Here is a 14,752-nt window from a genome sequence, read left to right on the forward strand (position 1 = left end):
GGAAGACAATATATTTAATACACAAAATTAATTTAAGAAAAATAATAATAATATCCTTTAATACTATAGATATAAGTGAATTAAATTAATTTATAGATAAATGATTTAAATTAATGTCATGTAACAATAAATTGATAATCCATGTCACATTAATTCGTCAAGTCACATCAAAAATATGCAACATCACATTTAAATCACATTTAAATATGCCATGTCACATTAAATTTTAATCTAGGTGGCTTTTTGGCTCCTACGTGGCTTTGTCTAAGTGGCGTTTATTTGTCATTTTAGGGTAGCCTTTTAACTATATTTTATAGATAAATAAATAAGAACTTTAGAAGTATAAAATATCAATTTTGAAATCCGAGACTTTAAAGATCAAACTCCAAACCTAGATAGTTGATTATCAACCTTCTCTTCTTTACGATCAATTGATGGTGGAAGGAGATAAAGGTTGAGAACGACAATAGCGGAGTTGGTGAGCATGTGGGTTGGAGAGGCGATCAAGTAAGTGAGTGTGGTTAGAGAGGTGGCGGAGTAGATGGTCGTAGGTGATGACATGGACGACAAAGGGTGATTGTAGTTGTGGTGGATGGTTATGTAATGATAGTTGGACGTTAACTTTCTAACCTCCTTTTATTAGGCCCGTCCTATGCTATAAAACAGTTCTATAAGAAAGTTATTGGAGTTAAAAATCGAATATCCGATATGGTTTTAGAACCCGCGACATTGGTCACCCCAATTACCCTATTAAGCCCATTTATAATTTTGTGAAGCATCATTCAGCCCAAGCCCTTCAACGAAGTATCAAGTTTCAAAATTCCGTCTCCTTAATCTTGAAACCAGAAAAATTGATACTCCGTATTGATATTCTGCAAGCATTCAAAAATCCGAACTTTTCCCCCTTCTCTCTTCTCTACTCTCCTTTCCAAAAAAAAAAAAAAAAAAAAAAAAAAAAAAAAAAGCTTTGAAGTTGGATGCAGCTATACTAATTAATTCGAAAAAATAAAGAGTAAAGGAAATGATGCGATTTTTCGGCGGCAACGGCACGCCTTCCCCGGAAACGCCGTCTCCCTCGCGGGCGTCGCCATATACACCGACGACCACGGCGGCGGCGGCGGCGGGTCCAGCGCGGCCGATACGGTTCGTGTATTGCGATGATAAAGGGAAGTTTAGAATCGAACCGGAAGCGCTGGCAACACTTCAGCTTGTTAAGGAGCCTATTGGTGTTGTTTCTGTTTGTGGTCGTGCTCGTCAGGGTAAAAGCTTCATTCTTAATCAGGTTTGTCAATTTATTCTTTCTAATTTATGCTGCTTGATTTCTTTTTATATAAATTTAATGTTTTGGCGTGGTTTTGCTTTAGTGTTTTGGATTGGTTTGATTGTGTTAGGGTTAGGGTTAGGGTTAGGGTTTTTGAGATCTTTATTAGTTGTTCGGAATGTAGTTTGAAAGAAGGTGAACTTAATTGAGTTTCAGTTAGTCTCTTGTGAGTCGGTTTCGTACTAGTATTGTTACCTATCAGACCGATTGTACCGGAATGTGTGTGTGTGTGTGTGTGTGTGTGTGTGTGTGTGTGTGTGTGTGTGTGTGTGTGTGTGTGTGTGTGTGTGTGTGTGTGTGTGTGTGTGTGTGTGTGTGTGTGTGTGTGTGTGTGTGTGTGTGTGTGTGTGTGTGTGTGTGTGTGTGTGTGTGTGTGTGTGTGTGTGTGTGTGTGTGTGTGTGTGTGTGTGTGTGTGTGTGTGTGTGTGTGTGTGTGTGTGTGTGTGTGTGTGTGTGTGTGTGTGTGTGTGTGTGTGTGTGTGTGTGTGTGTGTGTGTGTGTGTGTGTGTGTGTGTGTGTGTGTGTGTGTGTGTGTGTGTGTGTGTGTGTGTGTGTGTGTGTGTGTGTGTGTGTGTGTGTGTGTGTGTGTGTGTGTGTGTGTGTGTGTGTGTGTGTGTGTGTGTGTGTGTGTGTGTGTGTGTGTGTGTGTGTGTGTGTGTGTGTGTGTGTGTGTGTGTGTGTGTGTGTGTGTGTGTGTGTGTGTGTGTGTGTGTGTGTGTGTGTGTGTGTGTGTGTGTGTGTGTGTGTGTGTGTGTGTGTGTGTGTGTGTGTGTGTGTGTGTGTGTGTTTTCAATGTTATTCAACAATGATCTTGTTTACAGAACTTGTTTGAGTGTTGCCATTGGGATTTGGTTTTGGTTTTGAGAATGATTGCATTTTCCATCATTCTATTTCTAAAGAGAGCTTCATTTTCTATCAAATTAAAAATCTTCAACTTCTTGGCGAAGGGGGAGACTAGGAATAGAGGAAAATATTTCAAGGAATTGCCTTTAAAGATGCTTAAAAAAAACCTTGTTAAACTACATCAATACATCACAATCCTCTTACGGATTATGACACCTATTGTGGACAACTGGACACTCTTTAATGCTGGGATCCATACATTGGGTTTGGGGGTGGGTGATTCTTGCTGCTCTCGTGTGTTATGTTTCCTTTTTATGAATAGGTGACTAATTTTATTGATGTAGTTGTGATAACGTTTGCATTTAACCTCGGTGAAAGGAATATGCTATTTTGAATATTATAATGATGGGCTTTGATAAACACACAATTGGTTTATTGTGGTTGGATCATACGATGTGGGTTGGGTTATGGTCATGGTGCCTTGAGTTGTTTTTTCTTGTTGCAGTTTAGAACTTTGAATACTGAAAACATTTATCAGTCTATTACTCTCTTGGAAACAGGGAATTTGAAATGTTAGGTTGCAATTAAGTTTTTGTTTCTTGGTTGCAAGGTTGTTGCCCATGAATCCATGATATTGAACATGGTCCTCAAACGCAATTTAATGGCCATTACATAAAGGAATTTCAGCTGAAAGCTTATGCTTGGATGTATTTAAGGTTTAGGAATTGGGATTGGTTTAGTTATGTGAGAGTTAGGCTTTTTGTACGCAGAGTATGCAACATGATTTGTATCTTATGGCCTTATATGTTCTTAAGTTAAAATTTCTTTTTTTATTGCATGTCCATACGGATCTTTCCGCTCATTTTATAATTTTGAAATTTAAAGGAAAGTTGAATAGTCTTAGTTTCCTTAGAGCTTAATTGTTGTTCCTGAGCCAACTTATGGTGCCAATACTGAATTGGAGGTGTCTCTACGAAAATGTTTACTAGCTTGATGAGGCAGACAACAGACGAAATTCAAATGCCTTGATTAATTGCTTTTAGTTTTGATGATTTGCCTTTCCACTAGAGATTCTATGTCTGCATTGTCAAGATATAGTTCGGTGGTTGTGGTTAAGTGTGCAAAAGATTTATTTTCTTCATTGAGCTTTTACAAGGTTAGCTTAGTTAGTTAGCCTCACAAAAGGAGGTTTCAGTTGTTATAAACTGATGGAATTTTGATATTCTACCTTTTCTTTTGTCTTATACAAAAATGTTGTCTTAATAAAATTATTTGGATTTTCTTTTTGTTATTATACTGGTGCTGTTAAGTTAATAACGTACCTTAAAGGTTTCAAATGGAATATTGGGGTTTTGGAATAAATGGAGAGGTTTCAAAGGGTTCTGCAATAGTTCCAGATCTCCAATGATCGATGAATTTGGATTCGGAGTGGTTTATTCAGCTGTCTAATTTTTTTCTGCCTCTATTGTCCGTGCGGGTAGCAAAAGGAGTTCTGAACTCTTCACGTTCTTGTGTAATTTGGACTTTGACTTGCTTTCGATGAGATATCTCATCGCAGTGCTGATATTGTTTTGTTCATCCTCTTTCCTTTTGTAAATCATTACTGAGCTTTAATTCACAATTTCTATCTCTGTTTTTAGCTTCTGGGCAGGAGCAGCGGATTCCAAGTTGCACCAACTCATAGGCCGTGCACTAAGGGGCTTTGGCTATGGAGTGTTCCCTTAAAGAGGACTGCTCTTGATGGAACAGATTATAATCTTATTCTCCTGGATAGCGAAGGAATTGATGCTTACGATCAAACGGTTAGAATTGGTTGCCTCTCAATCTTGAGTTTGTGTATTTACTTTTGTGATGAATATTTGCAGATATAGTTTTCTGTGTTGAGTTGTTGACAAGCACCTTAAAATATTTTCTTAAAGAAGATACCTTAGATTTTTCTGAAGTTTTTATTTCCTTATTATCACAATTTGTAAACTAAAAATGTCTAAAATTAGCCTTGATTTTTGTTGAACGGCACTGAGATGCTGTTTTTAATCATCTATAGTGGACAACGAAGCGCTAGATAGTTATGAAATGAAGCACAATTTTTGCCGCTTGTTTGCTAAATATGGTTCAGTTTTTCTGAAAGTCATGCCCACTTTAAAAAAAAATCAAGAATAGTAGTACCTGGTGGATTGACCTATTTAAATAGTGGTCTTTATCTTGTATTTTCTCAATGAATTATTTTCCCAATGATATCTTTGAACTTTAAATGTTGTCCTATTACTCTTTTTGTAGGGAACCTATAGTACACAAATTTTTTCTCTGGCGGTACTGTTGTCCAGTATGTTTATCTACAACCAGGTTAGAAGCTCTTTCATATTTTGACTGTTATGGTTTGATCTTTTGTTAACTTTTTTATTTTATTTAAGCTGGCTATTGGCTCACTAGTTACTAGAATTCACGGTTGTAGTTTTTGAATTTATGGTTGTATCAGCCTAACTTTTTTGTATTTGTTTCAGATGGGTGGAATTGATGAGGCTGCACTTGATCGTCTTTCCCTCGTGACTGAAATGACCAAACATATTCGAGTCAAAGCATCTGGGGGGAAGACTACAGCCTCTGAGCTGGCACAATTTTCACCGATATTTGTGTGGCTTTTGAGGGTACTCTCTTTTCCTGCAATTTTGGAGTAAGTTTGCCCTAGATTGTTCTGATAATCTCCTTTTTTGTTGATCTCAGGACTTCTACTTGGACTTGACGGAAGATAATAGGAAAATAACACCTCGAGATTATTTGGAGCTTGCTTTGAGACCCGTTGCAGGAGGTCGAAATGATGTCTCTGCAAAAAATGAGGTACCGTTGTGACAGTTATCTAAATGTCAGATTATAGTGCATTAGCTGAGAATATGTTCTTTGTAGAAATTAGCTTGGAACTGGGATTGCCTACCTTATTGGCTTCTTGCTACACTTGTGCATATGTAGTTTTTATTATGAAAAGATTGTTCATTGTTATTGCTGTGGAAAATGCATTGTATATACTTTTTGTGACAAAGGTTGTTTAGAGACTGCTAAATTTGAACCAGTTGGACATGCTTTGTTGCAACAACTGATGCATATGCGTTATTGTCATTAGATCCGGGAATCTATTCGAGCACTTTTTCCAGACAGAGAATGCTTTACCCTTGTGCGGCCATTAAACAACGAAACTCAACTTCAGCGTCTTGATCAAATACCGGTTAGTATGTCATCTGTAAATTGCATTTGCTGTCTTTTTGAAATTGTGCCAACAAAATGCTATTGGTCCACAGTTGGATAAAATGAGGCCAGAGTTCAAATCTGGCTTGGAAGCGCTGACGAGGTTTGTATTTGAGAGAACTAGGCCCAAACAAGTGGGAGCAACTGTAATGAATGGGCCTATGCTGGCTGGTCTCACACAGTCGTTTCTAGACGCATTGAACCAGGGAGCAGTGCCTACAATCACTTCATCTTGGCAGGTCAGTGGCTTGCAATAATCTTGTACAGTGGCAGTGAAGGGTACAGGAAATGGGGATATAGCAGGATGTAACAATGAGGATCTTGTTGGATGCTGAGTAGTTTTGGCCTTATTTGTCGGTCTACCATATATGCATATACATTTCAAATCTGGAATCTTGAATTGTTAGAAAAGTAGTAGTCCCTCCAAGTCTCTCATTTGTTCCCTTTTCTTTTGTACACAAGAATTAAAGAAATAGATATGGACCACACACAACACACTACCCCACATGCAATTAACTTTGGACCACACAACCACATCCAGAAAAGGAAATAGGGAACAAAAGGTGACTTGAATGGAAAAGAAAAGAGGGAACAAATTAGAGACTTGGAGGGAGTATGTTTTTTTCTTTTGGCTGGGTTCTATGAGCTATTAAGTGGAGTTGCCCTATCTCTTTTACTGTATGACCAAATTTTCATCTTTATGCAAGTAAACCTTTTCCCCTCCTGCAGAGTGTAGAAGAAGCTGAGTGCAGGAGAGCTTATGATTCAGCTACTGAGGAGTACATGTCATCATTTGACAGGTCAAAGCCTCCAGAAGAAGTAAGGATGATATCTCTTTTATTCATCCTTGTAAGTATGTCATTAATTTGTGGACTGAATTCTTTTATTTTCAGGCAGTACTTAGGGAAGCACATGAAGCATCAGTACAGAAGGCCTTAGGTATCTTCAATGCTAGTGCTGTGGGAGCTGGTTCTGTAAGGCAAAAATATGAAAGGCTACTTCAGTCCTTCTTTAGGAAGGCGTTTGAGGTAAATCTTAATTATGTTTACCATACTGTGAATGTTTGTATGAACATGTGCCTGCGTTGTCAATAACTCAATAATATACCCAGTTGGGTTTAAATGGTGTCGTTCGACTGTCCTTGTATATTCATGACATTCGGTGAGCAAGATTTGGTGTTAATCAATTAATATACTAGGTCGAATGGTCGATATGATTTGGTTGAATCATAAGAAGCCACATCTAGTCTAGATTGTTAAAACCCGGAATCCATCTTTATTGGAATTCAGGATTACAAAAGAAGAGCTTTTATGGAGGCAGATATGAAATGTACAACTGCTATTCAGAACATGGAAAGAAGATTGCGAGTGGCTTGTAATTCTACTGATGCTAAGTTGGAGAATGTTCTCAAGGTAGGTTTGTCCGGGTAACTCTCGCGCATTATCTTGTTATCTCCTTTTCTTCAAGATGAACATTTCGTAGCTATTTTTTTCCTTCTAAGTTCTAATATGCATTATCAGACTATAATGGATATGAGATTGAAACTCTATTGAGGATATTCTTGGCCAATGTTTTTTTCTTATTACTGTTGTCCACTGTAAATTAGCCTCTTTATTACTGCAAAGAAAAGGTTGGGTACGTTCGATCCCTTCCTTTGCTTTGACATTTAAAGCTTCATCACAGGCATTGGGGCTATGATAATGATACAAATTGTCAGAAGGTTATCTGAAGGATTGACACTGTTTAACTCAAATTGTAATCAAATGAGAGTACAATTATGAGAAACTTTGTAGTACGGAGGAGCTCCAGGCTTGTGAGTGTACTGAGGGAAAAAGCAGAGGAAAGGAAAACATTTATGGAGATGACAAACTCATGAAGCTTTTACAGTTGAAGAACAAAGCTTGATAAAATTTATCGAAGGGAAACCTATATAAATGCAGAATCAGTTTGTGTCTTAATTATAAATGGTCTTTGTTGTGAAGAATCTGTGACTCTGAAGTATCCAATATATTCATGAAATTGTAAATGCTGTATCTCGACGTATCTTTTTCAATCCTCTTACTAAATTTACAGCATGATTTTAGTGATTATTTGCGTCGAAAATACTATCAGTCAACTTATGTGGGTTGTTAACTGATGACACCACTTCTATTAATCGATCACGGGTGCACGGTGGTCTAATTTTTTTTTGTATTTAAAAATGCTCTGATTCGCTGAGCTGTTCATATGCAGGTTCTTGATGACTTACGCTCTGATTATGAGAAGTCATCTTATGGTCCTGGTAAATGGCATAAATTGGCAGTTTTCCTACAGCAAAGGTGTGGCTTTATTCTTAGTGTATTGACTTATTTTTCATATATCATTATTATTACTAATTATATGAAATTGGCTCTTGAAAATTGTTAAACGCGGCAGTTTGGAAGGTCCGATTGCTGATCTTGTAAGGAAGCAAATAGATCGAATCACATCTGAGAGGAGCTCATTGAGTTTAAAATGTCGCTCAATAGAAGATAAGATGAATTTGCTGAACAAACAGTTGGAAGCAAATGAGAAGTCTAAGGCTGATTATTTAAAGCGCTATGAGGATGCCATAAATGAAAAAAAGAAAGTTGCTGATGATTATATGAATCACATAACTAGTTTACAGAGCAAATGCAGCTCATTGGAGGAGAGATGTTCAAGTTTAGCGAAAACCTTGGAGGCAGTGCGGCAAGAATCCTCTGATTGGAAAAAGAAATACGAGCATGTCTTGTCAAAGCAAAAAGATGGTGAAGAGCAAGCTAGTGCTGAAAGAGCTGCTCTCAAGTCCAGAACTAGTGCTGCAGAGGCAAGATTGGCTGCGGCTCGGGAACAAGTTCAATCTGCTCAAGAGGAAGCGGAAGAGTGGAAACGGAAATATGGCATCGCTGTTCAGGAGGCCAAAGCAGCTCTTGAGAAAGCGGCTACGGCACAAGAACGTGGAACTAAGAATATGCAACTACGGGAAGATGCACTCAGAACTGAGTTTGCTAGCAGTCTAACAAAGAAGGTATTAACTCATTCCTGTGTTCACAATGTCTCACCAACTGTACCTTTTATGTGTGAACTAAACTTAATGCTTGATACATTGAAACTAAGCCATTTACATTTGTTACTGTGGTTACAGGAAGAGGAGATTAGGGATCAAGCTGCAAAACTTGAGCATGCGGAGCAGCGTATGTCTACTTTAAGTTTCCAGATGAAGGTATTATATTAAATTAATTTAGCATTAGGAAAGACATCCATATATTCTATAGGTACTCGACTAATCGGTGGTGAACTTCTGTAAGTGAAGTGCTATTTATGGCCCATCTGTTTACTTATAACACGGGCCTAAGTCTTCTACTAACCCTCTCTCCCTCATGATAGTCTAACCATTGTCCTAATGAACTCTGCATGCTCTGGGTATCCCACACTGCCCTTCTCCGATCACTCTACTCCCCCTCCTACTTCCAAACCTCACCCATCTTGTAGAACCAAACTGCTTGTCCCTGTTTTATTTATCAATCTTTGCTCTTCTCTCCTCTCGTTTACCTAACCTCCTCCGGCCCTTTTGCTGGCTATCGTGCTCCACCTACCTTGCATCAGATTTGGGAAAAAAGTGAGCATGTAAAAAAGACTCTCCACTTTAGTGGATTTATGGGTTAAACATCCACCGAGACGGATGGACATGTATTTAAAATGTTTATCGTCTATATAGAGGGTAGAAAGGAAGTGACTCAAATTTTCTATCACTTTCTTCTATATCATCTATATAGAGGGTAGAAAGGAAGTGACTCAAAGTGGTGTGGGATAGAGGCGCTGATGACGGCGGGGGTCTTGCCGGCCGGCAGTAATGGCGATTTTATGGGTGGGTAGTGATTTAGGGTTAGGGTGGGGTGGTTGTTGGATTTGTGTTTTTTTAATCATTCCCTTGCATGATCAAAACCAAACAACTATATTATTCAAAGAGCAATCTATTCCTTTTCTCGTTTGTTCCTTTCTAGGTTCCTTCCCCTTCCCCCCCCCCCCCTCCCCCCCGCGGAGGAAGAGGGTTGATGGTAAGGTGGACTGAGCAGTTCTGGTTATGTCAGGAGAGGGAGAGGAAAAGAAAGAAACTGCAATTATGGTAAGAGGGCAGTTTAGAAAATAAAGTTGTAAAATATGGGTGAGTTTTTAAATAACGGGCGAATAATAACAGCGCTCTCTAATAAACGGACATCATAAAAAAGTTCAGGATAAGAGTTTGCCCTTCAATGGAAGAAAGGAGTCCTACTTTTGTTGTCTCAATTGTAGGCATTCTTTAATCAATCCTTTTTTTTTTGTTTTGCTGGAGAGAGATTCTAATGTCTGGTACTTCGCTATCCTGTGCAGGCTGCTGAGTCAAAGATAGAAAGCTATGACTTAAATATAGCTGGCCTAAAAAGTGACATAATGGAGTTAAACGAGAAGCTAGACGCTGCAAATGCCACTGCACAATCTTATAAGAGAGAAGCTCAAATACTTGAACAAGAGAAAGTTCTTTTGGAGCAGAAGTATAGAACTGAGTTTGCGAGGTTTGATGAGGTGCAAGAGAGGTGTAGAGCTGCTGAAAAAGAGGCAAAAAGAGCCAATGAGGCTGCTGACAAAGCACGGTCAGATGCAACACTTGCTCAGAAGGAGAAAAGTCAAATTCAGCAGGTGGCAATGGAAAGATTGACTCATATAGAGCGAGCCGAGAGACAGATTGACCAGTTGGAAAGGGTGAAAAATGATTTGGCCAATGAAGTGGAAAGACTTGGGGCAGCGGAGTTGGATGCCAATTCTAAAGTGAAACTCCTGGAGGCTCGGGTTGAAGAGAGAGAAAAAGAAATCGAATCGCTAATGAAGTCAAACAATGAGCAGAGAGCAGATACTGTTCAAGTACTTGAAGGCCTTCTTGAGACGGAACGGGCTTCTCGGTCAGAAGCTAATGACCGCGCAGAGGCTCTATCTCATAAATTACAGGCTACCCAAGCAAAACTTGACCTAGTTCAGCGAGAGTTGACGTCTGTTCGGTTCAACGAGTCTGCTCTAGATGCAAAGCTCAAGACCACCTCTTATGGAAAACGTTCCCGAGTTGAAGATCATGATATGGGTCTGGGTTCGGGTGAAAATTTAGATGTGACAGATAGAGTTACTCGGGCAAACAAAAGAAGAAAGAGTACTGTGAGCTCGGTGCAGGAACAAAGTTCAGCAGGTGATGGAGATTCGGTGTTTATGGGTGATGATGACAGCCAGTCTCGTCAAACCGACACGACCGACTATCGAAAGTTTACGATTCTGCAACTTAAGGAGGCTCTGACGAAGAACGACTTTGGTGATGAGGTGCTTAAGCTCGGGACTGGCCCGAGAAAGAAGGATCTCGTAGCTTTGTATGAAAGAGTCATCCTTAACAAATCTTGATGCGAAATTCATTTTAATACAAGCTTATGGTAATCTGTGACTTAGCAACGATGTTTTTTCTGTAATTGCTGTGTGTAATAACATGATACTGTATAGTCGCTTAGGAACAGTTTGGTCAGTAGTATTTTATGTACGAGTATTATACTCCGTAGTTTGTTATGGATTTGGTCGAGGAATTAAGGAATTTTTAAATGTTCATCTTTGCATTGTCAATGTCTATATTTCTATTTTAATCGAGTTCATCAAATAAAAATAACAGCTCACCAAATTACTACTACTATATACTGTATGTATATATATCGTATTAGTTAAAACTAAACCTATCTTATCTTGGTTATGAAGATACTAGAAATGATGATCATGGATGGTGTAGCCGTTCTTTTGCAGATCTCTTAGGTAACCACCCTAACAATCTAAACCACCACAAAACTCGATCCAATTTTAACACAATTGATTCTTATACCTTAATACGTACGACTACTATATATTCCGTACATATATTATCTTCCCGTTTACAAACTACTCTATGTAATATGTATTATGAATTTACAACGTACGGCCACCAAACAAGGCCCTTTTCATTAAGCTCTTGTATATATAAATTAAACATCTCTATAGCTTCCAAGGTAAGTCATCTCATTTCGTAGCACCAGCAAGTTGAATCGATGACGACCCGTCACCTTGTAACCCAAAATTAGGAATCAACTGACCTTCCATTTCTCCTCTAATTGCATTCTGTTCATAAGAAATGTAATGTGACTGGTACAAGTTAAGGGGTGTAGTCTTAATCAAGCCTACTTCTTCAATTGGATCCCTCATGTTTGAACCACATTGCCTTGGCTGTGTCTGATAAAAAACCTTGGAAAGAACGTATTCACCGTCTCTTTCTTCTTCATTTTGGCCAATGTGGTATTGATGCATTACCCAGTTAGTCTTCTCCGCTTTCCTTTGTCTTCCATAGTTAGTGTAAAGTACTAGTATCTTCTTAAACCCCTTTACCTCGCCGTTGACCAATATTGGCCTTGTTTTGCCTGTCTTATGCCATCTAGTCTCGCCAACATCATCGTCTGTGTGCACCTTCCTTCTCTTCCTTGTTCCCGTGGTGTATGCCTTTGATGGACGGTGAAAGAAATGTCGCATTACTCCGTTTTTGCTCACACCTTCATCACCATGTATGCATCAAACATAAGACTTTTAATTTACATGTTTAAATATATACGCGAGTTGTGACCAATAATATACAAGCAATAGCGAAGCCAGAAAAATGTAATTTAATTACAGTTGTGCATAGACTAGTACGTGCTAAAAGAAAGCAATATGACATAAAGTTGTTCATTCTTAACCTTAACCTACCTGGAGTTATGTAAAGAATGCAGATTCTTTCCTTGGACAACACCCACCCATTATTGATAAGTTTGGATGATGAAGGATTTAAATGAAAAAGAGGGACAAACGACGGAGTAAAATTTCCTTTGTTAGATTCGCAAATTAGATTGGAAGTTAATGGACGAATTTATTTGTGTCCTACGAGTGAAGTTAAAATCATTCCAACATACACCGTATAAATTACTATAAATGGAGTAGCCCAAAATAACAAGTTGTATAGTACTCCTTCCGTTCCAGTGAGATGTTTACACTTCCTTTATTTTGTGAGGGGGAAATAAAGGAAGTGTAAACATATGACTGGAACGGAGGGAGTAGTATTTGTGGTTTCACAATTATTGAATAATTTCGGTTACAAATTTGAGAGATAATATTGACAAGGACTCATGTACAAGAAACAAATCTATTACAATTACAAGAAGCAACATCATATCATCAGATTTAGAATCAATTAAATTTTGGAATTCTGCTCAAGTAATATAGAGCTAATCAGTATTACTAAAAAAAACCTTAGTATTAATCACTAGCAACCACGCACGATTGAGTAATACAAAGGTGGTATCACACGGTAAAACAACGTCTTTCTTTGGATTAAACCTACCGTATTTTAAGGGTTTTGCTTACAATTTATTGCATAATTTTGTACCATATGGCTAAACTATCATTTTCCAACTAAATTCCAATTAACACTCAAATGCTTACAACAAAAGCAACCACTTATTAAAATAAACAATAATTATTATTAAGAACCGTTTTACGCAAATGTTATTGTAAAACCATGTGATATTTCACCTAAATAATCCTACTAAATGAACTTCCACCGATCACGCACCATTTTCCATGATAAGGGTATCATGGTAATCTTTGTTATATGGTTTTACAAAGTAATATTATTGTAAAAATGTTTTATAGAAGACTTACTCAAATTTATTTTGTAGAAATAGAGTTACCAAATCATGTGAGATGTGATTTTGACCTACTTACAGTGGCGAAATTTGTGGTTAGGGTTTATGTTGCTCCTGATAGATGAACCATGTTAACCAAAACATTAAGGTGATGGTTGAGACCCAACTTATACATTTATATCCTATTACGCCCTCTCACTCGAATGCCCACGGGATGGCCATTGAAGAGTGGTTAGTGCACAGGCTCCCCCGTACCATGTGCTGAAATTCCACATCATAAGAACTTGGAGGCTACCAAGATTCGAACTCGTGACCGAGACCTTCGGCCACTGGCTCTAATTCCATAATAGATGAACCATGTTAACCAAAATTTATAGATGATGGTTGAAACCCAACTTATACATTTATATCGTATTAGACTCGGCTCAAAGGTCAGACATGCCTATTTTATGAAAATTTGTAAGCTTTTGGTCTAAAATGAAACGTCTTGAGTATAACACCAATGATACCGGATACCATAAGATAAACTCGAAAAGAATTCAAAACTTTTAACTACAAATTGTGAGATTTTCAGGTTTGAGCGGCGGTGAGCACTCTTGCTAGTTGCTACCCCTAAATCCGCCACTGCCCACTTAATATTTTTGCTTAAATGGACTTCTTAGTATGCTCATAGTACTAACTAATTTCAGCAAAAATCAACTGCTACATTGCTATCTGACACAAACAATACAAGTAAATGGCAATATAAGTATTCAAAAATGACCCAAAATGCTTCAATTAACACAAATGTAACAGAAACCTGGTAATTTCTCAGGATGAGTATAGCAAATCCCGTTTTCGCCTTCGATTGTAGGTATGAATTCATGAAGAAGAGGGTGCAATCTCCCCAAATCAGATTTCACCTTACTTTCTAAATGTACTAATACTTCCGTATCTGTTGGATCAAACTTCACTCCTGCTGGTAAACTATTAAATCCACCTGCCTGCTGCTAATTAACAATAACAATAATAAATTAGTTCACATTACTCAATCAACCAAACCCCAAAAACAATTAATCACCCACATCAATAAATTACACAATAAAAAAGTTAAATAATTATAAGTAACGTACACCCGCGGAATCGAGTCAAATGTAGTGATTAGTGAATTAGGTTAATTTACCTGATGGTTTTGATGAAGATGTAGATGGTGACCACAAGAAGGGCAAGAAATGGTGTGAATAGGGTTAATAATTTTGGAAGCAATAATTAAAGCTCCATTTTCATAACACGATGAAGAAGCTGATGATTTCTGACTAATTGGGATATTATTATTAATATGACTAATATTAAAATTAGTGTTAATGTTGCTGCAACTAGGTGAAGGGTGGTTGTTGTTGTTGTTATTCATGTTGCACCATGTCATTTTTTTTTTTGGTTGCTTCCCACAAAATATAAATGAAAATTGAAAGATTTATTTAATTAATTATTTATAATTGTGAGTTTGAAGGAAGCTATGGAGTAACTAATTTTAGTTGAGGTATCACTAATCACTTGAGCAACCATACGTAAAATCGATAAAACCCACAAAATTAAAATGAAAATGAAAATCGAAAAATGAATTATGTATTTTGGCTTAAAAGCAAATGAATTAATTGGAGGT

General features: G+C 37.7%; 2 protein-coding genes across 4 annotated transcripts; one reads left to right on the plus strand and one right to left on the minus strand.

Annotated features, from left to right (window-relative positions):
* Window positions 1-667: 667 nt before the first annotated feature.
* Window positions 668-11,102, plus strand: LOC141642968 (uncharacterized). 2 transcript variants are annotated; one of them, XR_012543564.1, is made up of 15 exons: window positions 795-1,282; window positions 3,805-3,966; window positions 4,442-4,507; window positions 4,666-4,809; window positions 4,886-4,999; window positions 5,280-5,381; window positions 5,455-5,640; window positions 6,131-6,220; window positions 6,295-6,429; window positions 6,691-6,813; window positions 7,634-7,719; window positions 7,817-8,429; window positions 8,547-8,624; window positions 9,773-10,970; window positions 11,061-11,102. XR_012543564.1 is itself a non-coding variant. In XM_074451966.1 (14 exons), the coding sequence occupies exons 1-14, from the start codon at window positions 1,022-1,024 to the stop codon at window positions 10,820-10,822; spliced, it is 3,210 nt and encodes a 1,069-aa protein (XP_074308067.1). In that variant the 5' UTR covers window positions 668-1,021; the 3' UTR covers window positions 10,823-11,102. The 2 variants fall into 2 exon arrangements, 1 of the variants encoding a protein (XP_074308067.1); XM_074451966.1 differs by having other exon boundaries at window positions 668-1,282; window positions 9,773-11,102.
* A 159-nt stretch (window positions 11,103-11,261) lies between these two features.
* On the minus strand, window positions 11,262-14,752 carry LOC141642969 (NAC domain-containing protein 10-like). 2 transcript variants are annotated; one of them, XM_074451968.1, is made up of 3 exons: window positions 14,273-14,752; window positions 13,910-14,096; window positions 11,262-11,982 (listed from the first exon to the last, which is right to left on the minus strand). In XM_074451968.1, the coding sequence occupies exons 1-3, from the start codon at window positions 14,513-14,515 to the stop codon at window positions 11,459-11,461; spliced, it is 954 nt and encodes a 317-aa protein (XP_074308069.1). In that variant the 5' UTR covers window positions 14,516-14,752; the 3' UTR covers window positions 11,262-11,458. The 2 variants fall into 2 exon arrangements, with proteins under 2 accessions (XP_074308069.1, XP_074308068.1); XM_074451967.1 differs by having other exon boundaries at window positions 13,910-14,099; window positions 14,273-14,653.

This window comes from Silene latifolia, chromosome 2, assembly GCF_048544455.1.
Source record: "Silene latifolia isolate original U9 population chromosome 2, ASM4854445v1, whole genome shotgun sequence".
NCBI lineage: Eukaryota > Viridiplantae > Streptophyta > Magnoliopsida > Caryophyllales > Caryophyllaceae > Silene > Silene latifolia.

Coding starts and splice junctions, on each gene's coding strand:
- LOC141642968 (XM_074451966.1), top strand. CDS start 1,022: ATGATGCGATTTTTCGGCGGCAACGGCACGCCTTCCCCGGAAACGCCG. Junction 6,814..7,633: donor AGTTGGAGAATGTTCTCAAG/GTAGGTTTGTCC, acceptor GTTCATATGCAG/GTTCTTGATGACTTACGCTC. Junction 8,625..9,772: donor CTTTAAGTTTCCAGATGAAG/GTATTATATTAA, acceptor TATCCTGTGCAG/GCTGCTGAGTCAAAGATAGA.
- LOC141642969 (XM_074451967.1), bottom strand. CDS start 14,515: ATGACATGGTGCAACATGAATAACAACAACAACAACCACCCTTCACCT. Junction 14,100..14,272: donor ATCTTCATCAAAACCATCAG/GTAAATTAACCT, acceptor ATTGTTAATTAG/CAGCAGGCAGGTGGATTTAA. Junction 11,983..13,909: donor TCATCCTGAGAAATTACCAG/GTTTCTGTTACA, acceptor ATGGTGATGAAG/GTGTGAGCAAAAACGGAGTA.